The 25780-nt window shown below is 39.8% G+C and overlaps 1 protein-coding gene and 1 long non-coding RNA gene across 9 annotated transcripts in view; one reads left to right on the top strand and one right to left on the bottom strand.

Moving 5' to 3' along the window:
- The window catches only part of LOC122539953 (anion exchange protein 2-like), an 89354-nt gene that overhangs the window by 62440 nt on the left and 1134 nt on the right, over positions 1–25780 (top strand). For all 6 annotated transcript variants that reach the window (XM_043675174.1, XM_043675173.1, XM_043675176.1 and 3 more), the window contains 9 exons: positions 1857–2060; positions 4645–4793; positions 5846–6040; positions 8827–9003; positions 10919–11008; positions 13334–13491; positions 19799–20052; positions 21938–22107; positions 23277–23450. In XM_043675174.1, the coding sequence (XP_043531109.1) occupies positions 1857–2060; positions 4645–4793; positions 5846–6040; positions 8827–9003; positions 10919–11008; positions 13334–13491; positions 19799–20052; positions 21938–22107; positions 23277–23450 (1571 nt within the window). The remainder of the gene's footprint in view (positions 1–1856; positions 2061–4644; positions 4794–5845; positions 6041–8826; positions 9004–10918; positions 11009–13333; positions 13492–19798; positions 20053–21937; positions 22108–23276; positions 23451–25780) is intronic.
- LOC122539956 overlaps positions 13432–25780 on the bottom strand; it is a 31575-nt gene continuing 19226 nt past the window's right edge. For all 3 annotated transcript variants that reach the window (XR_006309216.1, XR_006309217.1, XR_006309218.1), the window contains exons 3-4: positions 20452–20550; positions 13432–13520 (exon numbers count right to left, since the gene is read on the bottom strand). This is a non-coding gene — a long non-coding RNA (uncharacterized LOC122539956). The remainder of the gene's footprint in view (positions 13521–20451; positions 20551–25780) is intronic.

Below are 25780 nucleotides of genomic sequence, written 5' to 3'. Positions count from 1 at the left end.
ATTCCCCTCCACGTCTGGGTGGGTTTCCTTCCACAGTCCAAAAGTGTGCACGTTAGGTGGATTGGCCATATTTAAATTGTCCATAGTGTCCAGGGATGTGCAGACTAGGTGGATTAGCCATGGAAAATGCAGAGTTACAGGGATGGGATGGGTCTGGGTGGGATGCTCTGCAGAGGGTCAGTGTGGACTCGAAGGGCTGAACGTCCTGCTTTCACACTGTAGGAATTCTATGAGATGGTGGATTTTACTGTGATAAGGTACAAAATGTATTCTGAAGATAGCAGTTACATTTTGGATATACCTATATTTTGCATTGCATCATGAGTGAAAACCTCCATACAAGTAGATGAGAAATAAACCAGTGACTGAAGACATGGTAACTTCACTGGAAGATGGTTAGATTAAGATGCACAAGGTATTGCAGTTGTTTGGGTCAGGCTGTATTTCCAGTGGGTCTTTTACTGTTTGCTGTTATTTGCATGCTCTGTGTGATTGCGTGGTGTTTCAGAACAAATTTCAGTTTTAAATTTGGCTGAGATTGTGGCCAATATTTACTCACTTTGAACAGCACTATTTTAGAATACAGCTTTGCCATTCTGATTACATGAAATCACTTTTTAGCACTTTGAAGGAGATGTTTAATCTCTATATTACTGTTTCCAGACAGATTAAGTCTTTTTTTTCTTTTTATCTCTCTTTCTTTCTTTAAATACTCCGACACTACCGACTACTCATAGTCCCCAGCATCCATGTTATGTGTGTGTAGGTGCAAGACACAGTGAAAACATCAAGTGTAAAGAACTTTAGTAATATTCCACCATCAGGAAAGACATCTGCCTGGCCAAGGAACCAATGACGAACAAAGCCCGAAGTGAGCAATGTTTACTTGAAAAAAGTGAAGGGGATGGTAGGGACTAAATACAAACAGAATTGGAGGGAGAAATAAAGCAGTCCATTCCCACAGTGTCCACCCTTCCCTAAAGGGGTCAAGGTTATTGGGGGACATCGTGTGCTCCTTCTCCAGCGACACGTGGGCCCAAACATAACTGCGGAAGAGGGGCAGGCAGTCGGCTATAATGACCATCTCCACAGCCCACTGCCTGGACTGGTTAATGGCCAGCCTGGCCAGGCCCAGGAGCAGACCCATGAGGAGATCAGGTTAAGGATCAATGCAGTAGTATAAAATCAGCGCTGGAACTCAAAGCAGCTTTATGCATGAGAACAGAAGTTGCATGAAATGACTTCCAGGATTAGAGACCACAGTTCAATGCTATCATCGGAGTGTTGTGGATGGTTGGTACAGCTGTGAAGACAGTGTAAGTGAGTTTGGTCAGCAGTCATTGTGGATATCAGACAATGTGAGTAATAGTCAATGCAGATTCCAAACAACATGAACATCAAATGCTGTGGATATTGAGCAGCATGGCGAGTGAATTATGAAAATTAAAATGGCAGTAAACAAGGTAGAAAAATATGAGCTTGAATGGATTGAGCTCAGTCTGAGATGTACAAGATTCTGTCAGTGCCACAAAGTGCGGAAAACAATGTGGAGCAGTTAGCAGTCAGTGCCAGAAACTGCAGATGGTGAGGGAGACAGAACAGCAATCACTATTGGAGAGATATGTGTAGTAAATTGTGTGAAATGCTATTGAATGGTGAAGCAAAGTGGAGTATGTGGTCAACAACATCAGATGGCATAGACAGAATTAAAGATTTTATTAAATATATTGCAGGATAATATGAAGAATTATCCAAGAAACATTCACCCAAAGACCTTGTGAAAATGGCTAATGGGAAGCAGATTGATTTTGGAATTACATCCAACCTTTCTAACATAAACATATCTGTCATTACAGCTGCAAGACCAAAGCCAAGTGATGACGATGATCCTCTCAGAAGAACTAGGAAACCGTTTGGAGGAGTAATCCGGGATATCAAGCGACGCTATCCCAAATACCTGAGTGACATCAGGGATGCCCTGAATGCTCAGTGTCTGGCTGCCATTATTTTCATTTATTTTGCAGCTTTGACCCCTGCAATCACCTTTGGTGGTCTTCTTGGTATGAAATCATTGAGAGAATTAATCTCTGTCCCTTCAGGAATTCTGCAAATAAATATTAAATCATAGAAGAAATGTATGTTTATTGAAAGTGTCTTACCTAAAGAATCTGATGGGGATGTCTTCAACTGGTAACTGCTTTAATGATGAAGGATTGAGTAACTATGCACATCAGCCACTGTCATCAATACTTGTCAGAATGATGATGATGAATGCAGCCTAGGTTTAAACAGAGCAGAAGAGCCAAACACAGCAGAGATCAGAGCCTCAAATTGAGGAATGAATGCCCAGAATCTCTTGAAGCAAAGGAGTATAGCATTGCAGAATAGAATACAATTTAAAGCATTACTAAATGTTAAAATATCTGTCCTGGATTACTCTAAGGACTGTAACTCTGATGCTAAATGTGAATGCAACAATATCTCATTCTTCTAAGATGCAAGATTTCATGTTTTTTTTGTTTTTCCCTTAACCTATTTTACTTCTCTATAATATCCAAATGTGTCAAGGACTTGAATTCTGTATCAATGAAGCTCTTTTGCAGGTCCCTCTCAAATTCTCAGTCCTGAAAATGATTGTATGATAAGCTATCTCCTTTTCTTCATCATTAATCTCAATCCTTCCTGACTCCATTACAACATGACATCAACACATTACTACCCATTGATGTATATGACTTCACAAGACTTTGTTTCCATGTCTCTGCATTATGGACTTCAGCTGTTTACCTTGGTTTCTCAATTTATTGAAGCACTTGACAAAACCTGTCACAGTCTTAAGTGAAACATAGACAGATGGAGCATATCTAAATATGTCCAGAAGCTCAAACTCTCATGAAATAGTGTGAATTTGTAGTTTTATTTCTTCACCAATTATTTGTTCAAGTTAATCGAGATATGACCACAGGTGCTATAAATTAACTATTTAAATTGATCAACTTCTTACTAAAAATGCAAGAATTATTGTCCAAATCTTATAGTCTGAAATCTGAATAAGATGAATCGGACTTACTGTTCCATCTTTAGGTCAAAAATTATACATTAGACTTAACTGCATGGTGGCTCAGTGGTCAGCACTGTTGCCTCACAGCACCACAGACCCAGGTGATTGAGTGCGGAGTTTGCATGTTCTGCCTGTCTCTGCATGGGTTTCCTTTCGGTGCTCCGGTTTACTCCCACAGTCCAAATATATGCAGGTTAGGTGAATTGTCCATGCAGAAATTGTCTGCAGTGTTTAAAGATGTGCAGGCTAGGTGGATTAGCCATGAGAAATGTAGGGTTACAGGATATGGTAGGGGTCTGGGTCTGGGTGGGTTGCTCTTCAGAAGATTGATGTGGACTTGGGTTGAATGGCCTCCTTCCCAGCTGTAGGCACTTTATGATTCTATGATAGATAGAGTCATACAGCATGGAAACAAACTGTTTGATCCAACCAATCCATGCTGACTATAATCCCCAACTAATCTTGCCTGCGCTTGGCCCATATCTCTCCAAACATTTCCTATTCATGTACTTACCTAAATTTCTTTTAAGTGTTGTAACTGTATCCCCATCCATCACTTCCTCTGGAATTTCTTTCCATACATGGACCACTTCCTGGATAAAAAAATTGCCCCTCATGTGTTTTTTAAAGCTTTCTCCTCTCATCTTCAAAATATGCCTCACTAATATTAAATCCTCCCCAAAGGGAAAAAAACACTTGCCATTCACCTTATCTACACCCCTCATGATTTTATAAACATCTATATGGTTACCCCTCAACCTCCTGCACTCCAGTGAAAAATGTCCCAGCCTATCCAGCCTCTCCTTATAACTCAAACCTTCCATTCCCAGCAAACAACCTGGTAAATCTTTTCTGAACCCCTCCAGTTTAATAATATCCTTCCTATAACAGCTTGACCAAAATTAGACACAGTACTCCAGAAGAGATCTCACCAACGTCCTGTACAATCTTAATATGACGTTCCAACTCATATACTCAAAGGTCTGAGCAATGAAGACAGGTGCACCAAATGTCTTCTTAACCATTCTGTCCAAAAGTCATGCAAAATTCAAAGAATTATGTTGCTGAATAGCTCGGTCTCTCTGTTCTACAAAACCGCCCAGGCCCCTACTTATAATTGTATTAGTCCTGTCCTTGTTTATTTTACCAAAATGCAATACCTTGCATTTATCCAAATTAAACTCCATCTGCAACTCCTCAGCCCATTTCTCTTCTCTTTGTAATCTTAGATAACCTTTCTCACCGTCCACTATAATACCAATTTTGGTGCTATGTGCAAACTTACTAAACATGCCTTCCATATTCTCATCGAAATCATTTATATAAATGACAAACAAAAGTGGACCCAGCATCGATCCATGTGGAACACCGCTGGTAACAGGCCTCCAATCTGAAAAATAACTTATTACCATCACCCGCTATCTCTTGACCTTAAGCCAATTTTGTATCCAATTGGCAAGCTCACTCTGAATCCCATATTTTCTAACTTCATATGATATGGATGTCAAACTTGTGTTGTTTCTTGCTGGCTGATTCATTGTCTCAATGTTGCTGTGCCTAACTGTTCTTACTCTTGTTACCAGAGGAGAAGACAAATGGTAGCATGGGTGTTTCTGAGCTGATCATCTCAACAGCCATTCAAGGAGTTATTTTCTGTCTAATTGGTGCTCAACCCTTACTTGTATTGGGTTTCTCAGGTCCTCTCTTAGTGTTTGAAGAAGCTTATTATCGTGTAAGTCTCAAGTTTCTTATCTTTGTAAAGTTAGGAGCAAATTTTTAATCATGTTGCAGCTATGTTGAACCAACACACCAGCTGATTGGAAAGCATGCAGTGCACAATCATGCCCATTAACTACTTATAAACTGAATTGATTAGATAACCATCAGAAGTGCTTTACTCGCTTGACAGCATTAGAAATGTGGATGAACCAAATAAAAAGAATTCTCTTTGGCCTGCAGATAGATTACCCTTATGCAAAAGTCCAATGTTTGTATCTGGACACAGACTCCAAGAATATATATTCTTAAAATTCCAACTGTTCACCTTAAGCTTTAAGTCTTATTCTGAGCCGCACACTTGCACATCAGGGGTTTACACACTGGGTGTGCCTGAAGGTTAAAATGGAAACTCGCCATCTTTCATACAGTTGCTATGCCTTGTATGCAAATAAGCATGTCAATTAAAACAGGGAGGGGAGTGGGACCCAGAGCTTAAATCATGATTTCCACAAGAGGCTTTGGAGAACCTGGTTAACCATTTGAGAAGCATGATTGATGTGGAACTGCCTCTCCAAACTAATGCCAACCCACAAGCAAGCAGGGCTACAGGTCCTAGGATGGTGAGGGTAGGCATTTGGGGTGGTGTTTGAGGCAACAACATGCGTGCATTAATCCGCTTCCATACAGTGGAGCCTGGTCTCTGATCATCTTGATCATCCCTGCCAATGTACTGAGACCTTGCACCATCAGGACTGTGTAGCAGTTGGTGTATAATGGCCACTCCATGTTAAAAGAATGCACGCACATGCTTCTTCCAAACGCTCATTCGTATCAAGTCCCAACTATTCAAGTGGATAATGTAAGTCTCCAACCATCAGAATGTGGATAAATATGAAGATGGTTCACAGCCAAATGATGAGTACAGTTGTACCTTAACTCTTAAACTGAGCAAATGGTATTAAAATGAATGATGCTTAATCACAAAGCTTTTGTGTCACAAGTAGTTGTTATTTTGTCAGAGAATGTATTACACTCAGATCTTCACTCTACATGCTTGTCTTCTAGTTTTCTACGACGATGAACTATAGTTATCTGACTGGTCGAGTGTGGATTGGATTCTGGCTGATTCTCATCGTGTTACTTCTTGTTGCCTTTGAAGGCAGTTTCCTGGTACGATTCATCTCCCGATTCACACAGGAAATTTTCTCCATCTTAATCTCCCTCATTTTCATCTATGAAACATTCAACAAATTATTCAAGGTATGTATAAACTAATCAAACTATGAAAGGGGAAGGAACTGAGTAAATGAGTCTGCACTCTGGTAAGTGGTCATTCTGGAGGCAGAATGACCAATTAATCCTGTGGGGTTATGAAACCTGAACTCTGATACCTTCTCAGCTCCACCATTTCAGTTTGAGTTCAGAGGGTCCATAGTCAAGCTTCTTACCCCACTGCCACTTGAGACACTTTAATTGTCAATCAGGGACCTTAACCCACTGCTCTGAAGTTAACATGGGACATGTGTCACCATACAGTCTGCCCAGTTAGCAAACCCATGCTTGCAGCTTATTAGCTATAGGGGGAGGGTATCCATTTTACCACAGGCACTTTTTGCTTGATTAAGAGACTGCAACTATCTAAATACTGCAACTACAAGAGGAGGACAAAGGGTGGGAAGTCTGTGGTAAATAATTCACTTCCTAATTCCCCAAAACATATTCCAGAAGGCACTAGTCTGGAAAGTGGTGGAAAAATCTCCACTTGCCTGGATAAGTACACCTCCTACAAAACAGATAGCAATCTCATGAATGAGTAGAATCAATTAAGGATAATCTGACTAAATAAGAATAGAGATATGATGAAGAAAAAGAGCAATTCATCTTTCTTTCATTTTTAATACATTATACACTTTGGCAGGAAGATAGAGGCATAGATTGTTTTCTAAATAGGGATAGGCTTTGGAATTCTGAAACACAAAGGGACTTGGGAGTCCTAGTTCAGGATTCTCTTAAGGTTAATATGCAGGTTTAATTGGCAATTAGGAAGGCAAATGCAGTGTTAGCATTCATTTTAAGAGGGGTGAAATACAAGACTAAGATGTATTGCTGAGGTTGTATAAGGGTCTATTCAGACCAAATTTGAATATTGTGAGTAGTTTTGGGTCCCAAATCTAAGGAAGGATGTGCTAGCATTGATGGGGATCCAGAGGAGGCTTATAAGTATGATCGGGAGAAAGTGAGGACTGCAGATGCTGGAGATCAGAGCTGAAAATGTGTTGCTGGAAAAGCGCAGCAGGTCAGGCAGCATCCAAGGAGCAGGAGAATCGACGTTTCGGGCATGAGCCCTTCTTCAGGAATCGCATTTCCAACGCCCCTCCCCCAAGTCCCTCCTCCCTAACTTTTATCTTAGCCTGCTTGGCACACTCTCCTCATTCCTAAAGATGGACTCATGCCCGAAACGTTGATTCTCCTGCTCCTTGGATACTGCCTGACCTGCTGCGCTTTTCCAGCAACACACTTTCAGCTTATAAGTATGATCCCTGAGATGGAGAGCTTGTCATATAAGGAGCAGTTGGTGTCTCTGGGTCTATACTTGATGGAGTTTGGAAAGATGAGGGGTACTTTATTGAAACTTACAGAATACTGAAAGGCCAGGCGACAGTGGATGTGGAGAAGATGTTTTCACTAGAAGGAGAGACTAGAACTCGAGGGTAGAGTCTCAAAGTGAGGGATGACCCTTTAGAACTGAGATGAGGAGGAATTTCTTCCACCAGAGGGTGGTTAAACTGTGGAACTCAATTCTGCAGAAGGCTGCGGAGGTCAAACAACTGAATATACTTAAAACAGAGATAGTTAGGTTCTTGATTGGTAAGGGGATCAAGGATTATGGGGAGAAAGCAGGGGAATGAGTTTGAGAGATATATCAACCATGGTGGAGCAAACTTGATGGGCCAAATTTCTTAATTCTGTTCCAATATCTTATGGTGGTAGTGTCCAATAGTCTTAATAAGTCTTCATATTGTTTTATAAAATATTTCGGGATGAATTTAACTTTGCCTGTCTGGCAGTAGCTGGTTGTTGTCAGAACTACCCATGGCAACTCACTTGGCCACACCTTTACAAATCCCAGAGATTAGAATTTGAACCTGCTCTTCTGAGTAGCTAAGAAACATCGTGTTTTAAATACATGTAGATTCACCTTCAATTACCTCATCAAGGCTCAGCTGGTATTTGCCTCTCCTGTTGAGCCAAGCTAGTGGGCAGAACAGTCAGGACACTAAGAGACTCTGAAATGTGTATAATACTGCTCTATATTACTCTCCTTGTAGCTGATATTGAAAGTTAAAATTAAAATCTCATAGTACCAATGGCATGGCAGTTAATCACTCTCCTCTGCCCCTAACCATCCAATTCCCATCCAGTCAATATTGAGATTCAGTTTCTAATCATTGAAGACTGGTAAACCAAAGTTTGTGCGAAGATTTGTAGTTCGGGTGCTCGTTGTTGTGGTTCTGTTCGCCGAGCTGGAAGTTTTTGTTGCAAACGTTTCGTCCCCTGGCTAGGCGACATCATCGATGATGTCGCCTAGCCAGGGGATGAAACGTTTGCAACAAAAACTTCCAGCTCGGCGAACAGGACCACAACAACTGGTAAACCAAATCTGTACAAAACATTTTTCATTGTTACATATGAATTAGCCATTGAAATGCTGGAGAAGTCTGGTAGAATTACTTGCGCAAGCCATGTCACTTTAATGGATGTCCTTGCACTCTTATTCTACACAGAATGTGATGGCATTGCTGTGTAGGCCATGTGAGGAGTAAAAAAAAACAACTGATTTTTGGTTTTGATTGTCTCTCTTAATGTCAGTCTAGGCTTCTATTTAAAGGAATGAGATAGTAAGTTGCAATGATCATTAAAACTCTCCCAGCTGACTTACGCACATGAAAAGTTCCTGAAAAATGTCATATTTTTTATTCAGAAAAAAAGGATACATTTAATGGCAAGAAGTTTTCTTCACTCATTGCGGTTTTATTATTAAACAGATTTTTAAGGCGCACCCTTTGCTTCGTACTTACAATACGACCCCAGTGAATGACACACAAATTGGGAAGGTACCCGAGCCCAACACAGCTCTGCTGTCCCTTGTTCTCATGTTCGGAACCTTCTTCATAGCCATTTCCTTAAGAAAGTTGAAAACCAGTCAATTTTTTCCAGGAACCGTAAGTAATGTCACTAAAAATTTAACTTTTCATTATTTGACCAGAATAAACATTTTTAAGGAAATGCTTAGTTAACTCTATTTATATGGTCAAGATCAGTCTGAATGATCAGATAAATTGGACAGATTATGCTTTCAAAAATTAAATGTTTTAAGGTTATCTTTTTACAGATAAACTGATAAATGTTTTATACTGTACAGTTAATGTCTTAAGTACCTCACATGGAACCCACCTCCACCAGTTCCCTCTATATTTTATAAAATAGTGATTTATGAAAGTGGATTGTTTTATCCTAACACAGAATGTATTTTTTGTTTTAACTCCCACTGATTGTAGCTGTATCTCACATTAGTTAGGCTCCAGCTACAGTACTGTGTGCAGTTCTAGTCATTAACCTATGGAAAGGGCATAATTGCATGAGAGAGGATGCAGAGGAAATGCACCAGGATTCACCTATAAAGAGGTGGTTTTCCTCAGAGCAGACAAAGCTGAGGGAGGGAATCTGATTGAGGTGTACGGTAGATAGATAAAAACATTTCCACTTAGTAAAGGAGTCAACACCAGGAGGCACAGTTTTAAGGTTTAGAAAGGATTTAAGGAAAAAATATTTTCACCCAGAGAGTTTTGGCTACCTAGAACCCACTGCATAAATAGGTGAGAGAGGTGGAAACCCTCAAGACACTTAAGAACAATTTAGAGAAACACGTGAAATGCCACTGCGTACAAGGTAATGGTCCAAGTATTGGTAAATGGGATTAGAATAGATGGATGTTTGATGACCAGCATGGACTTGATAGGCTGAAAGGCCTCTTCCCATGCTGGAAAAATTCTATGACTCTAATCTCTCTAGGCTATGTCACCTACATCAAATGATTAGGCCTCCATACAAACTCAATTCTAAATTCTGCTGATCTCAACTAATCCTTCAGGCCTTGCTGAGCCAATCTAATTCTACAAATCAAATCAGAATGTCCAAATACTCTTAAACTAATCAACTTCTGAGGCATACCAAACTACCCCACACTGGCTGAAGTTACCATGAAATATCTGCTTTCTTAACATTTCCTCTTACCTTTGCTGTGATGACCCTTAGGTTAAACCACCAGCAATCATATCTCTCTAATGAGACAGCAGCCATAAGGTCTGGTTAGATGATGAGTTTACCTTCTTATTGAATTTGACAATATGCATTTCCTTAGTATTGTCACATTGGTGTCTGTCATCTGTCATGACTGCTTTGCACAACTCTCATAATGAACAGAAAGAAAAAGAGAGGGAAAGGAAAAGAGAAAGAGAGAGAAAGGAAGGCTAATTAACTCCTATAAGCAGTAATGTGATAATGACCAGGTATTCTTTTTCTGTCATTTTACTCCATGGTCATCCAAATAGCAACAGAGCATAGCACTCATTCAGTATGGTACTGAGAGTCAATCTTAACTTTTAGGTTCTAATCCACGAACCACATGGTTCAGAACAAGAGTGCAACTAACTCGGCCCTGCCTGACAGCCAAATCAGAAATCCTTGTCCATGGGGCACTATAACTTCAGCAAGGATTGGTGGTAATTGAATTTTATGAACGCTTTGTTTGTATCCTCTCAGTCATATTTGACTCCCTATCTGTCTGTTGGATGAACTAACTGCTCCAGTAGCAAGGTTGTGAACTCTGTGATGTGGTATATCTACCTTGCAATGAATTGAGACCTATCTCACCTGTAACCACCCATAGCCTCACCACCAAATATATGAACTTTGCTATTCAAGAAGCATCCCCGATAATACAATAGAAAACTTTCACAGAAAAATCTCTCATTTGCACCTCAAAGCAATTTCATTGTTCCATCCAGTTAATCAAATGGGCAATGGGTTTTTGATCATTTATAGTAAACTTTACAATGGATTTCCTCCTCTTTTTAGGTCCGTCGCATTGTTGGTGATTTTGGTGTTCCTATTGCCATCTTTGTCATGGTGCTGGTGGATTTCTTTATTAAAGACACTTACACACAGGTCAGTATGGTTAGTCATGACTGTCTGGTCAATTAAGACTCTTCCTTAGCTGGGAAGGTAAGCAAAATTTCTTTGGGCATCGAGTTGGCTTTGAGATGACGTGGCTTACAGTGAGAGTCTGAACTGGGCGAAAGTGAGGACTGCAGATGCTGGAAATCAGAGTCTAGATTAGAGTGGTGCTGGAAAAGCACATCGGGTCAGGCAGCATCCGAGGAGCAAGGCAAAAGCCCTTCATCAGGAATGATTCAGCTGCCTGACCTGCTGTGCTTTTCTAGCACCACTCTAATCTAGAGTGAGAGATTGAAACTGAATTTGCCTTTAGTGGCAGACTCAAAATTCACTTCCAGATAGCAGACTGGTCCGTGGTATTTTATGAAGTTATTGCCAAGTGTGCAGAAGCTTTTTGATAGGATTAGGATGGGTGGGTTTTCTACAGTTAGCTTACATTCCTTTCACTGGACCCCTGGTTCAAATATCGAATTATTCCAGCTGAACTAGCAGATGGATGACCAGCAGTGCTCTATTGTAACAACAGAAACAGAAAGCCCTGGACATTCTCTGCAAGTCTAGCAGCATTTGTGAAGAGAACAAAACAGAACCAATGTTTCAAGCCATCAGAACTGTCAAATTTTATAGTCGTAACAAGCTTTAAGAATTACAGAGGCAGTGAATGTAGGGGTGGAGTGATTCTGGGATGGGCATGGGTAGAAAAGTTAAATTGTGAAAAGGCTGATGGTGAAGACCAAAAGGAGATGGATATGGAACAAATAAAGGAACAAATGTTGGGATTGGGGAAGTTTAAATGAGGAACATGGAATCATCACCAACAAATTCCACTCAAAAATACCCAAACACATGAAGAGGCTTCAAAGGTATTGTCTGAAATAATTTAAGTCAATGTTGTATCGGGAAAGCCATTATGTGCCTAAACAAAAGATAAGGATCTTCTTCTCGAGTTACTGTTCAGTTTCCCAAAGTGTGACCCTGAGTTTCAGATCATTTTAATTCTCTTATTGCTCCCACTTTGACCTGTCTGTCCTTGGTTTCTATACTGTTCCAATGAAACTCACGAAACTTAAAAAACTGGACCTGTCTTTCCCAATAGTAAATTTTACAGCCTTACAGTATTGATATTGAGATCAATGTTTGCAGGTTATAACCGTTGCCCTGCTTTTAATTTCTCTTGATACAGCAGCCATTGCTGATAATTCTATCTTGCCTGTTTAAATCTCCTTGAGATCCATCTTCTGTTTCTTTACTTGTTCCATTCCCACCACCTTTTGCCATCACACCTTTGACCTTTAATTGTAGAATTCCACCCTATTACCCACATTACCTTTTAAACTTTTGTTTTGCCTACTTTCAGCACTTCTGTACTTGATCAAAATGTGTTACGTCTTTAATTGCTTTTTGTTCTGACAAAAAGCTCATTGACCTGAAATGCTAACTCCACACTGTCTCCACAGATACTGCTAGACCTGCTGCATATCTCCCACATTCCCTGTTGTTATTGGATATTTCTAGCTTTTACACCCGTGTGGCTGTGTTATATATTCCTGGTTAGTTGCGCTCCAGAGTACAAATGTGCATATTTTGGCAATCCTAAACTTTGGTTAAAATTGTAGAGGTCTACAGCAATGAAACAGGCCCTTTGGCCCAACTTGTCCATGCCGTGCAGTTTTCATAATTAAATTAGTGCCATCTGCCCATGTTTAGTCCATATCCTTCCATACCTATCCCATCTATGTACCTGTCTGAATGTTTCTTAAACGACAAGATTGTACTTGCTTCGACCACTACCTCTGGCAACCCATTTCAGAGACTCACCTCCTTCTGTGTGAAACAAATTGTCCTTCTAGACCCTTTTGTATCTCTCCACTCTCACCTTTAACCTATGCCCTCTAGTTTTAGACTCCCCTACCATGGGAATAAGGCAGTCAGCCATCTACATTATCTATTCCATTATGATTTTATAGGCCTCTATAAGGTCAACCCCTCAGTCTCCCACTTTCCAGGGAAAAATAATCACAGCCAATCCAACCTCTACTTATAACTCAAGCACCTGATCAACATTTGTTGAAATGGGATAAATGTGGAAAGGCTCTCTAGAGTGAGGAAATGAACATCATACGCTGTGAAGTGAAGCTGCCTTTATGTGGATTAATCAGTAATTTGGTTCTCAGTAGTTAAACATGAGATTGGCTTGTGAACAGGTCTGATATTGAGCTCACAAAAAAATTTGTCTCACTCAATGATGTTGATTATCATATACATGACTGTTTATTTTACAAATCTACTTACTCAATTTAATTCTTCTCATTGTAGAAACTCAATGTTCCAGATGGTCTTCAGGTGACAAATGCCTCCCAGAGAGGTTGGCTCATCAGCCTGACTAACCAATTTCCTTGGTGGATGATGATATGTGCAGCTCTTCCAGCCATGTTAGTTTTTATCCTTGTCTTCATGGAATCTCAAATCACAACGTAAGTGCTTTGAAGGCAGTCTCTATGTCCTGAAGTATTGATAAATGTATATTTATAGAGTCATTGAATCACACAGCATAGAAACAGACCCTTCAGTGCAACTAGTCCATGGTGACCATAATCCCAAACTAAATTAGTTCCTCCAGCCTGCGCTTGGCCCTTATGCCTCCAAACATTTCTTATTCATGTACTTACCCAAATCTCTTTAAAATATATGGCTGTACCTGTATCCACTACTTCCTTTTGAAGTTCATTCTACACACAAACCACTCTCTCTGTAAAATGTTGCCCCACATGTATTTTTTATACCTTTCACCTCTCACCTTAAACATATTCCTGTGGATCTTCCTCCACCAAGGCACCTACAATTCACCTTATCTATACTCCCCATTATTTTACAAACCTCTACAAGGTTACCCCTCTACCTCCTACACTCCAGTGAAAAAGTCTCAAACTATCAAAGCCTCTCCAAATAACTCAAACCCTCCTGGCAACATCTTGGTAAATATCCTTCCTATAACATGGCAATCAGAACTGGACACAGGATTCCAGAAGAGGCTTCATCAATGTCCTATATAACCTCAACCTTTTATCCCACCTCATATACTCAAAGGTCTGAGCAATAAGGAGAAGTGTGCCAAATGCCTTCTTAACCACTTTGTCCAAATGTGATGCAAACTTCAAAGAATTGTGTACTTGAACCAGTAGGTTTCTCTGTTCTACAATATTGCCCAGGGCTCTACTTTTAATTGTATAAGTCCTCCCCTTGTTTGTTTGACCAAAATGCAATACCTCACATTTATCCAAATTAAACTTCACCTACCACTCCACAGTCCATTGACCCAATTGATCAAGATATCATTGTTATCTTCCTCACTGTCCATTATACCACCAATTGTGGCGTCATCTACAAACTTACTAAACATGCCTTCTACATTCTCATCTAAATCATTTATATAAGTGACAAACAAAAGTGAACCCAGCACCGATCCATGTGGAACACCACTGGTCACAGCCCTGTATTCCAAGAAACACCACCATTCTCTGTCTCCTGCCATTAAGCCAATTTTGTATCTAAATTGGCAAGCTTACCCCAAATCCCATGTGATCTAACTTTACTGATTAGTCTACCATGCAGACCCTTATCAAAGGCTTTAGTAAAATCCAAGTAAACAAAGTCTACCAGTCTGCCCTCATCAATCTTCTTTGTTATTTTCTCAAAAAACTCATTCAAGTTTGTGAGACATGATTTCCCTTGCACAAAACCAGGCTGACTATCCCTAATCATTCCTTGCCTCTCTAATGCATATAAATCCGATCTTTCAAATCATCTCCAACAGCTTACCCACTACCGATGTCAGACTCACAGGTCTCTCATTCCCAGATTTCTCCTTACACCCTTTCTTAAACAAAGCCACTCCTCAGTCATCTGGCCCCTCTTCCATGTTTATAGATGATACAAATATTTCTGCAAGGGGCCTCGCAATTTCCTCACTAAATTCCCACAACCTCTTGGTATACCCAGATCAGGTCCCAGAGATTTATCCACCTTTATATTTTCTAATACCTCCAGCAATTCCTCTTCTGTAATGTGACCTGTATTCAAAATATCAATATTTATTTCACTGATTTCTCTAGCCTCTATTTCTTCCTTCACAGTAAAAACTGAGTTCAAAAGCCAACGTCATGTTCAATCCCTCGCTCATTCATGTTGAATGAGCTATGACTGAAAATAGAACCTGCAAAGTTCTTTGAAGGATTACAGCTGAAAGTCAGGATGAGAAATGGCATTATCCACTGTCCATTATCGTTTTCTTTCAAATTCCTTTGTACTACAAAATCATTGATGCGCAAGTTAAGTGGATTGGCCATGCTAAATTGTCCCAACGTGTCCAAGGAAGTGCAGGTTAGGTGAATTAACCATGGAAAATGCAGGTTTTAGGAATAGGGTGGGATGCTCCTTGAAGGGTCAGTGTAGACTCAATGAGCTGAATGGCCTCTTTCCACACTGTAAGGATTTTATGATTCTACAAAGGGATGTATCTTTGAATCTAAAATTATCAGAAAAATATTAGATTATGATGAGATCATTAGGTTTATTTATTGATTATTTTAATAATTGTTTGGAACAATTGAAAACACTGGCATTATTTACCAATTCTTCACTTTCTGTCACACTTCTGGTTTATGTTCTCTCATCTATACATCTGCTACCTCCAGACTCAACCATTCCCATGCTCAGCAGGCCAGTCTCCCATAGATTTCAATTTATCCAAAGCCCTTCTACTTGTATCCTAGTCCACACCAATTCAACATTAGCACAAAAGCAAAATGGGTAAGAGGGCTAATCCATGGATTACAAAGAGATAGTATATACATTGGTCAAGAAAAACAATAGGTCTAAGAATTGGGAACAGTTTAAAATTCAACAAAAATTCAACCAAGGAACTGATTAAAAAGGGGAAAATACAGTACTAAAGTAAGCTTGCAGGGAATATAAAGACTGACACTAAGAGTTTCTATAGGTACATGAAGAGAAAGAGATTAGTGAAAACAAACTTAGGTCCCCTACAGACAGAAATGGGGAAATGTGTAACAGGGGACAAAAAAATGGCTGAGCACCTGAATACATACTTTGGCTCTGTCTTCACAAAAGAGGACACAAATCATACCAGAAATGTTGGAGAGTGCAAGATTTAGTGGGAGGGAAGAACTGAGGAAGATCAATATTAGTAGAGAAATGGTGCTGGGAAAATTGAGGGGATTGAAGGCAAATAAATCCCTAAGGCCTGATAATCTACATCCCAGAGTACTTAAGGAAGTGGCTATAGAAATAATGGATGCATTGGTGGTCATCTTCCAGGATTCTATAGACTCTGGAAGAATCCCTGCAAATTGGAGGGTAGCTAATGTTACTTCAATATTCAAAAAGGGAGGTAAAGGAAAACCAGAGGATTAAAAACCAGTAAGCCTAATATTGGTAGTGAGGAAAATTCTCTAATCCATTATCAAGGAATTTATAGTGGAGTATTTAGAAGACAGTGGCAGAATCAAACAGAGTCAGCATGGATTTATGAAAGGGAAATTATGCTTGACAAATCTGTTGGAATTCTATGAAGATGTAACTAGTAGAATTCACAAGGGGGAGCCAGTCGATGTGGTATATTTGGACTTTCAGAAAGTGTTTGACAAAGTCCCAAATAAGTGATTTTTGTGCAAGATTAAAGTGCATGGGATTTGTGGAAGTGTATTGAGATGGATAGGAGACTGGTTGGCAGAGGGGAAACAACGAGTAGGAATGAATGGGTCCTTTCCAAATTGGCAGGCAGTAACTAGTGGGGTGCCGCAGGGATGGGTGCTAGGATCCCAGCTTTTCACAATATATGTTAATCATTTGGATGAGGGAACAAAATGTAACATCTCAAAGTTTGCAGTTGATAGCAAGTTAGGTAGGAGGGTGAACTGTGACGAGAACACAGAGATCCTTCAGCATGATCTGAACAGGTTGGGTGAGTGGGCAAATCAATGACAGATATAGTATAAGTTGGATAAATATGAGGTTATTTACTTTGGAAGCAAAAGCAAGAAGGCAGATTACTACCTGTATGGTTGTAAATCGGGAGAGGGGAGTGTGCAATTGGACCTGGGTGTCCTTGTGCACCAGTCGCTGAAGGTAAGCATGCAGGTGCAACAAGTGGTAAAGAAGGAAAATGGTATGTTGGCCTTCATTGCGAGAGGTTTCAAGTACAGGGATGTCTCGTTGTAGTTATACAGAACCTTGGTGAGGAGGAGAAAGTGACGATGCTGGAGATCTGAGTTCAAAAGTGTGGTGTTGGAAAAACACAGCAGGTCAGACAGAACCGACGAGCAGGAGAATCAACGTTTCGGGCATTAGCCCTTCATCAGGAATGTGGGCAAAGGGGAAGGTGGGGAAGGGGGCTGAGAGATAAATAGGAAGGTGAGGATGGGGGCAGGGCAAGATAGCTGGGAAGGAGTTAGGCAGATGCAGGTGGGGATTGATAGTGATAGGTCTGAGGGGAGAGTGGAATGGATAGGTGGGAAGGAAGATGGACAGGTCGAACAGTGCAAGAGGATGATGCTGAGTTGGACAGTTGTATCTGGGTGAGGTAGGGTGAGGGGAGATAACGAAACTAGTGAAATCAATGTTGATGACATCTGGTTGGAGAGTCCCAAGGTGGAAGATGAGGCATTCTTTCTCCAGTTGTTGGCTGGCTTGGATTTGGTGGTGGAGGAGACCCAGGACTTGCATGTCCTTGGGAGACTGGGAGAGAGAGTTGAAGTGGTCGACCACAGGGCGATGGGATTGGTTGGTGCGTGTTCCCAGAAATATTCTGTGAGTTGGAGTCCTGGTCTCCCCAATGTAGAGGAGATTGCATCAAGAATAACAGACACAGAAGATGAGGTGTTTGGATGTGCAGGTAAACCTCTGCTGGATGTGAAAAGATCCTTCAGGGCCTTGGACAGAGGTGAAGGAGGGAGGTCTGGGCACAGGTTTTACACTTCTTTCAGTGGCAAGAGAAGGTGGTGGGTGTGGAGGGTGGTTGGTGGGTGGTGGGATCTGATTGTATGTGGCAGAAATGGTGGAGGATAATGTGCTGTACCTGAAAATTAGTGGGGTGGAAGGTGAGGACCAGTGGGGTTCTGTCTTTGTTGTGGTTGGAAGGGTTCAAGGGCAGAGCTGTGGGAAATGGAGGAAATGTGCTGGAGGGCGTTTTTGACCACATGGGAGGGGAAATTGTGGTCCTTGAAATAGGAGGCCATCTGGGATATCCTGGAGTGGAATTGTTCCTCCTGGGAGCAGATACTGCAGAGGCGTAGGAATTGGGAGTAAGAGATCGTGTTTTTACAGGGGGAGGTGTGGGAGTCAGTGGGTTTGAAATAAGCATTCATCTTACATCAGCCTTGGTGAGGCCACACCTAGAATATTCTTCAGGCTCATTCCTGAAGAAGGGCCTGTGCCCGAAACGTCGAATCTCCTGTTCCCTGGATGCTGCCTGACCTGCTGTGCTGTTCCAGCAATAAAGTTTCAACTTTGATCTCCAGCATCTGCAGACCTCACTTTCTCCACACCTAGAATATTGTGTGCAGCTTTGGTCTCCTTTTCTGAGGAAGGATACTGTTGCTCTTGAGGGAGTCAGTGAATTTTTACCAGGCTGATTCTGGGGATGGCGGGACTGATGTATGAGGAGAGATTGATCAGGTTAGGATTCTTTTCACTGGAATTCAGATCTCATAGAGACTTATAAATTTCTAACAGGACTAGACAGGGTAAATGCAGTGAGGATGTTCATGATAGTGGGTGTGGCTAGAACCAGGGGTCAGCGTGGACCATTTAGGATGGAGATGAGGAGACATTTCTTCACCCAAAGAGTGGTGAGTCTGTGGAATTCATTACCTCAGGAAGTAGTCGATGCCTAAACATTGGATGTCTTCAAGAGGCATCTAGAAATAGCACTTGGGGCAAATGGGACCAAAGGTTATAGGGAGAAAGCAGGATTAGGATATTGAGTTGGATGATCAGCCATGATTGTGATGAATGGCAGAGCAGGCTCAAAGGACTGAATGCCCTCCTCGTGCTCCTATCTTCTATGTTTCTATGTTCCTGTCCCTTCATTATTGATCTAGTTTCAATCCCTCCAAATTCAAATTTAAAATGCTTATCCTTATGTTTAAATTCCTTTATATTTGTTAGTCCTTTGTACATTTCCATCTCTGTAAACCCCACTGCCCCATAACCATGCATCACACAGACCTCCATTTGTTTCATTCTGATCTACCGTGTTATTTATTTCTCTTTAATGGTAGCCTTTGGTGGCCTTTCAACCAGCCGGGATAATGCTGTGGAAATCCATCCCTAAATCTTTTGACCTTCCTCTCTTCTTTATAAAACCTACTAATTTGTCTAAGTTTGAAGACCCTCCCTACTATCTTCTTGTATGGTCACACTACATTGTCCTTTCATAAATAATATGAGCAGATTCGAGGAGCCTTAGACAGGCATAAATTGGACACCAAACTACTGCACACTAATAAACATTGACTAGTTCAGTAGGTCTTCATTTATAACCTTCTTTACTCAGGTTCCAATTCCATGTGATCTGATATCAGTTATAATGTACTCTCACATCTAATGTACAGACATTAACCCCATATGTTACAAAGTAAGGTAGCCATTTCAGAATGATTATCTCTGGTTATAATCACTAAATAAATGGTTCCTTGTGTGAATAGTGATTCCAAATTGCTCTTAAAATGCAACCATCTAACTGGTTTGTTTCTCTTTCAGACTTATCATTAGTAAAGCAGATCGGAAGCTGGTGAAAGGCTCTGGATTCCATGTGGACTTGCTGTTGATTGTGGTAATGGGAGGAATTAGTGCCATTTTTGGAGTCCCTTGGCTCAGTGCTGCCACCGTGAGGACAGTTACTCATGCTAATGCCTTAACTGTGATGAGCAAATCTGTTGCACCAGGTGATAAACCCCAGATTCAAGAAGTAAAGGAACAGAGAATAACTGGACTTATGGTTGCTATTCTAGTGGGTGAGTAAGAACAAATTAGCCAGTGTACATTGTGATATGAGGAGCTGGTATTGGACTAGGGTGGACAAAGTTAAACCCAAGGTTATCATCCAACAGGTTTATTTGGAAGCTGTTGGACTATAACCTGCTGTTGAGTGATTTTTAACTCAGTGCATGTTGTACAGCTGCATTCTTGATAATTCTTCAAAGGATTTTTTTTAGGTCTTTACTGCAGCAAGCCTGTCTTTCAGATGCATTACTCAGTAAGTTGTTTTGTAGGTTGACATCGCTTAGAAGCACTTATGACCTGAGAGATCAGTCACAGGGTCATTGATAATAATTTATATTATAAGACAAATAACAGTATAAGGTTAATAATTTTTGGAATACATGCATTAAACATTTGTTGTGCATGCTTACATTTGTTGTTCATGAGTGAGTGGATGTTGTTTTGTTTCATTTTTAGATCTGTACAGGTTGTAGCTCTTCATAAAAATAAGAACTGTGGATGCTGGAGATCTGAAACAAAAGCAGAAACGATCTAGCAAGATCCAAGGGTAGAAAGCAGAGTAAACATTTTGAAACCGGGGACTTTTCATTCAAATTCTTTAGTTTGTGATAGCTTGGATCAGTATAGCTATTCTCTACCTTTCTTTATCTACCTGTTGAGAAGCTGTGGTTATTTCTTTCATAATAAATTCTCCTCAGAATGTCTACTTAGAGCCAGATTTCTTAATGAGTTCCAAACTTAAAAATGCCCAAGCTATTGTATCATGCTTCCGCATTAGGTATTGGTTTAGCCTAGATCTGGAGTGGAGTCCCACTCATTATCTTTTATTCAAGATAATTAGCCATTTAACTGTTTCAGTTATTAGTACAGAGGGAGCTCAATCTTTCAGGCTTTTTGTGATGTACTCACACCTCCAGGGAAACCATTATCGTGAATTTTCATTCACTCTTGGATATGTTCATTGAATTTGCAATGTGTCCAGAGATTTTTCTAGAGATAAGTATACTTTGTTCCAATGTCTATTGAATCCATAAGGGAAGGTAAATGGGCTACTGGAAGCCATTCCTAAGATTTGTTGCATCCATATTAACTTCCTTTACAAAATATGTACTATTATACCTCCAATTCATGACAATTGCAGTACGAGCAGAGGTTTTGTCAGGTAGCTGTGAGCAAACAGAAAATTTATTGTGTTGTGCAATTGGAACTATGATAATTGCACATTGTACAACAGTACCTCATCTAATCACAGAGTCACCTAAGGTACTTCCCAAAAATTAACTACTTTAGCATGCAGTTATGTAGGTGAAAATAGTGGCCATTTTGCACTTAGCGACAGCATCAAAATCAGAAACAAGATATTGGGTCAAGGTCACATGTTGTTTGAAGCACCAGAGAAACGTTATGCTTTTTTTTAATTGTGCAACAAATATAAAGTCTTGCATTCCTTTTATAATTTTCACAAACTTAAGAGGTCCCAAGCAATTTACAGTATGAAGAAGTTACTCTGAAGTGTAGTTATTGTTGCAATGTACTTTGTTTTAGCTGATTTGCACACAGCAACATGTCACAAACAGCACTGTACATTCACTTGTAACCCCTTCAAGTTTCTAAAAAGGTCAATTAATAGTTTTCTGAAAATGGAAAAGTTGTCAGTGTTCAGACATCAATGAGCTGACAATGTGTATAAGACCAAGTACTGAATAACAAAGACTTTATTTTGACTGGCAGAGCAGTAAGAAACCAATAGTATCCATCACTTTGCACCAATAGCTCTCTCATCTGACCACTCCCTGCAAATTGTGAATCAATTATTTAGGCAAACAAGTATAAAACTTGGTTGTAAATCAATCTATTAAATGTTCTCTCAATATGTTGAATGGTTTAATTTTGCAGGTTTGTCTATTTTGATCGGACCTGTTTTGCGTATGATCCCACTTGCTGTTCTGTTTGGAATCTTTTTGTACATGGGAGTGACATCTTTGAATGGAATTCAGCTATTTGATCGAATACTCCTGTTCCTGGTCCCACCTAAGTACCACCCAGACTGCGTCTATGTCCGCAAGGTTAGTTCTTGCATTCAACCAGTATGATCTACCAAAGAGGCGAAAGTGAGGACTGCAGATGCTGGGGTTTAGAGTTGAGAGTGTGGTGCTGGAAAAGCACAGCAGCATCTGAGGAGCAGGAGAATCGATGTTTCAGGCAAAATTCATTCAGCTTCCTGATGAAGGTTTTTGCCTGAAACATCGATTCTCCTGCTCCTGGGATGCTGCCTGACCTGCCGTGCTTTTCCAGCACCACACGTGATCTGCTGAAGAGGCAGATATTGATCACAATGGATCAGAATTATTTTAGATATAACAGTAAGGCTTACTGCCAAGTGTAAAGTAGATAGAAACTTTGTGCAAACACCAATGTGCAGTTAAGATCCAAAGTCAGTAAATAGTTGTTTAATTTGGCCTAATTCTCTAGTCATTATGCTGGTATCGCAATAAGAGACTTGGTATTGAAATACTTTGAACAGCTTGAAGCTGCAGTTCTTATGGGTAGATACCACTAAATTCTTCAGAATTAATGAGGACTTGTCTATTCCACTAATTTTTTAGCAGTGTGGAAAAGGCCTTAATTCATTTCCTACAAACTTTTTGATACTGAAAATTAATTGTTACAAATAGAAAGCTTCATTCCTTCAGATTTTAATTATTGAGATCTCTAAAAATTAACATAAATAAATTTGTTTTTACTTTTCCTATCTGTCACTTTTATCACACTGTTTCTGTTCATCCTATCTTCCTTTCACTCTTTATTTTGATTTCTGTACATGCTTGGGCATAGATTAAACATTCTAACTTGTTTCTGGTTCAAAATGAATGCCCTTCCTGAAGCACTTGATTAAAAAAATGCTTGCCTTTTTCACATAGATCTCAGAACTCCCCTGAGGCTTTTGCTTCAAGATCACTCTTAATTACAGGATATTCAGCACAAACTCACTTAGAACTTTCAATGACAAGTGCAGTGAATAGCTGGCCCCATCTATTGCTTACAAAATAGGACATTATGAGCATCGCACTTTCTTTCCAGGCTACCAGCAAAGTCAATGACAATCTGATCTAGAATAACTTGCAAAAAAAGGAAAGGAACTTTTTTTTTAACAAGATCATTTCTCACAGACTGAATGTTAAAGGCTTTGGATTCTTCCTGAAATGACTTCAAAATTTCAATGTTTGTTCTCTAGGTTCGAACCAGGCGTATGCACCTGTTTACTTTCATTCAGATCCTATGCATTGCAATTCTGTGGGCAATCAACAAATCTGTTGCAGCCTTGGCTTTCCCCTTTGTGCTCATCCTGACCGTTCCCTTCAGGATGTTTGTACTCAACAAGATCTTCACGAAAGTAGAGATGAAAAGTGTAAGTATTTAAATACCTAAGTAAGAAAGCCTTCTGAACTTTCCTCCTGCAAGGTGGTATTAGCCTTGAATGCCAAAATCCACAGGAACAATAGTTTGGCATCTGATGAAGAATTAAATGTTAATCTTCTCGACACCATTACAACTAAAAGGGAGAAGAATCACTTTGAAAATACTAGTTTTAAAAATAATGTGTTTGATCAATTTTGTTTGCTAGCTGTAATAATATGAACTGACAATTCATCTAATTGAGTAACAGAGTTTATGTACCTTTCAATTACCCTGGGCAGGCAGCACACTTTGATTAATAGGTGTGTTGGTCCATCAGTGAAGGTGGACAATTGGAAATGAATGGTCAGGTGATGAAACTTCCAGGAATACGTCCAACAGAATGGCAATTGAATAGCTGAGGCTATTTTCCCTGGAGCGTGAGAGGCTGACACTGACCTTATAGTGGTTTATAAAATCTCAAGGGGCATGGATAGGGTGAGTAGTCAAGATCTTTTCCCCAGGTTAGTGCAGTCCAAAGCTAGAGGACATAGATTTAAGGTGAGAGGGGAAAGATTTAAAAGGGCAACATTTTCATGCAGAAGTTGGTGCATGTGTGGAATAAGCTGCCAGTGGACGTGATGGATGCTGCCTGAATTGCTGTGCTCTTCCAGCACCACTGATCCAGAACCAGGTGATGGAGGCTGGTACAACATTGAAAAGGCATCTGGGGGTGGGTACATGAATAGGAAGGGTCTAGAGGGGAATGGGCCAAGTACTGACAAATGGATAATTTTGGATATCTGGTCAGCATAGTTGAGTTGAACCAAAGTGTTTGTTTATGAACTATAGAAGACAGGTTTCTCCTGTCCATTCTTTATGAACCAGGCATACGTTGACTCTTTTTATCTGCTTGAGGGAACTTTTATGTATTTTGATGGAGAAAAAGTTTCAACCTTCTCTTGTTTGTTCTCATTGAGACATCTGCTCAATATTAGGGTTACATACTTAAAATGGAAGCAATTTTACATTGGAAAAGTCTCCTTCTCCTTGTTAAATCCTTTCTGCCATGTCCTGGAACTCAGAAAAGGTAGTGGATAATTAGGTTTAAGTTTTTCTGTTGTTGAGACCCATAAAGGTCATTTTTAAATTAAATTATGTTGATTTGTCATTGTACTTTATGAATATCAATTTTTATGATGATTTATGAGAAAGATTTGCTTCAGTATTAGCAATTAATTGGCAAACCTAAAAACAAAATGTTCCATTGACATTACTAAAACTGAAACAAGACCCAAAATCAGAAACAACAAAATTTTGGCTAAATATTTGAATAAACTTTCCCTTCCAGTGGTGATCTGCAATACTCCCTTTAAGAACCATTGGTATACTCCCATTCCTAATTATCAATCCACAGTTGACTTTAGCTAACTCTATCCTCATTTCATTGAAATTCCCCTTATTTAAGTTTCCAACCCAGGTTTCTCACTCTTGAACTGAATATTAAATTATATCATGTAATGATGACTACTTCCCAAGGGATCTTTTATTTTAAGGTCATTTATTAAACCTGTCTCATTAACCATTATCAGATAAAGATAGCCTGCTTCCATGCTCTACAGAATTATTTCCAAAGCATTCTATGAATTTATTTCTGTATGTGAAATAGTATGGAGCCTTTCCAATTTGATTAACCCCAATCAATATAAGATTAAAGTCACCCACATTTATTGCTTTTTTTAATGACATCCTGAGATACTTATTCATATCCTCATCATGTGCTTCCTTTTAACACAGGGGTAAACAAACCATGACTAGATTATGGCTTTGTTGAGCATTTTCATTCTGTTCATATTCCCACACATTCCAAGTTCCCTGTTGACTTACCATTTAAATTCTCCATCCCTCTCATTGTCTGACTCCTCTATCCTTGCAGTTTTACACTGTTAAAATGAAGCTCTGTATAAGTTCATGAACTTGTTACCTTTCTAGCCTCTGTCAGCATTATTTACATTGATTCTCTCAGACCCTAATTATTGCTCTTATATTTCCTCTAGCAATAGGTGCTAATAATAGGGAAAGGGGTGACAGTGTTTCTAAAGATAGGTAGACAGCATACTGATGCTTAGTTTGGGACCTTATTGGAACATCACAGATACTGTGGTCACAGCCTTGTAAGAACCTGCTTTCCTTCCTCCACCGAATTATCTTTCTTTCCTTTCTGCCTAAACTCCTTTAACTCGCACATTCCTTGTATTTTGTATGTGTCATTTTGTTTTTGATTTCTCTCATTATGCCTTCTTTGCCCCCAGTTAATATAACTGCTGCCTTTTCAAGATTTCT

This window comes from Chiloscyllium plagiosum, chromosome 33 (genome assembly GCF_004010195.1).
Source record: "Chiloscyllium plagiosum isolate BGI_BamShark_2017 chromosome 33, ASM401019v2, whole genome shotgun sequence".
In the NCBI taxonomy this organism is placed as follows: domain Eukaryota; kingdom Metazoa; phylum Chordata; class Chondrichthyes; order Orectolobiformes; family Hemiscylliidae; genus Chiloscyllium; species Chiloscyllium plagiosum.
The sequence above is the reverse complement of the archived record's forward strand: the minus strand, read 5'-3'. Positions and strand labels throughout refer to the sequence as shown.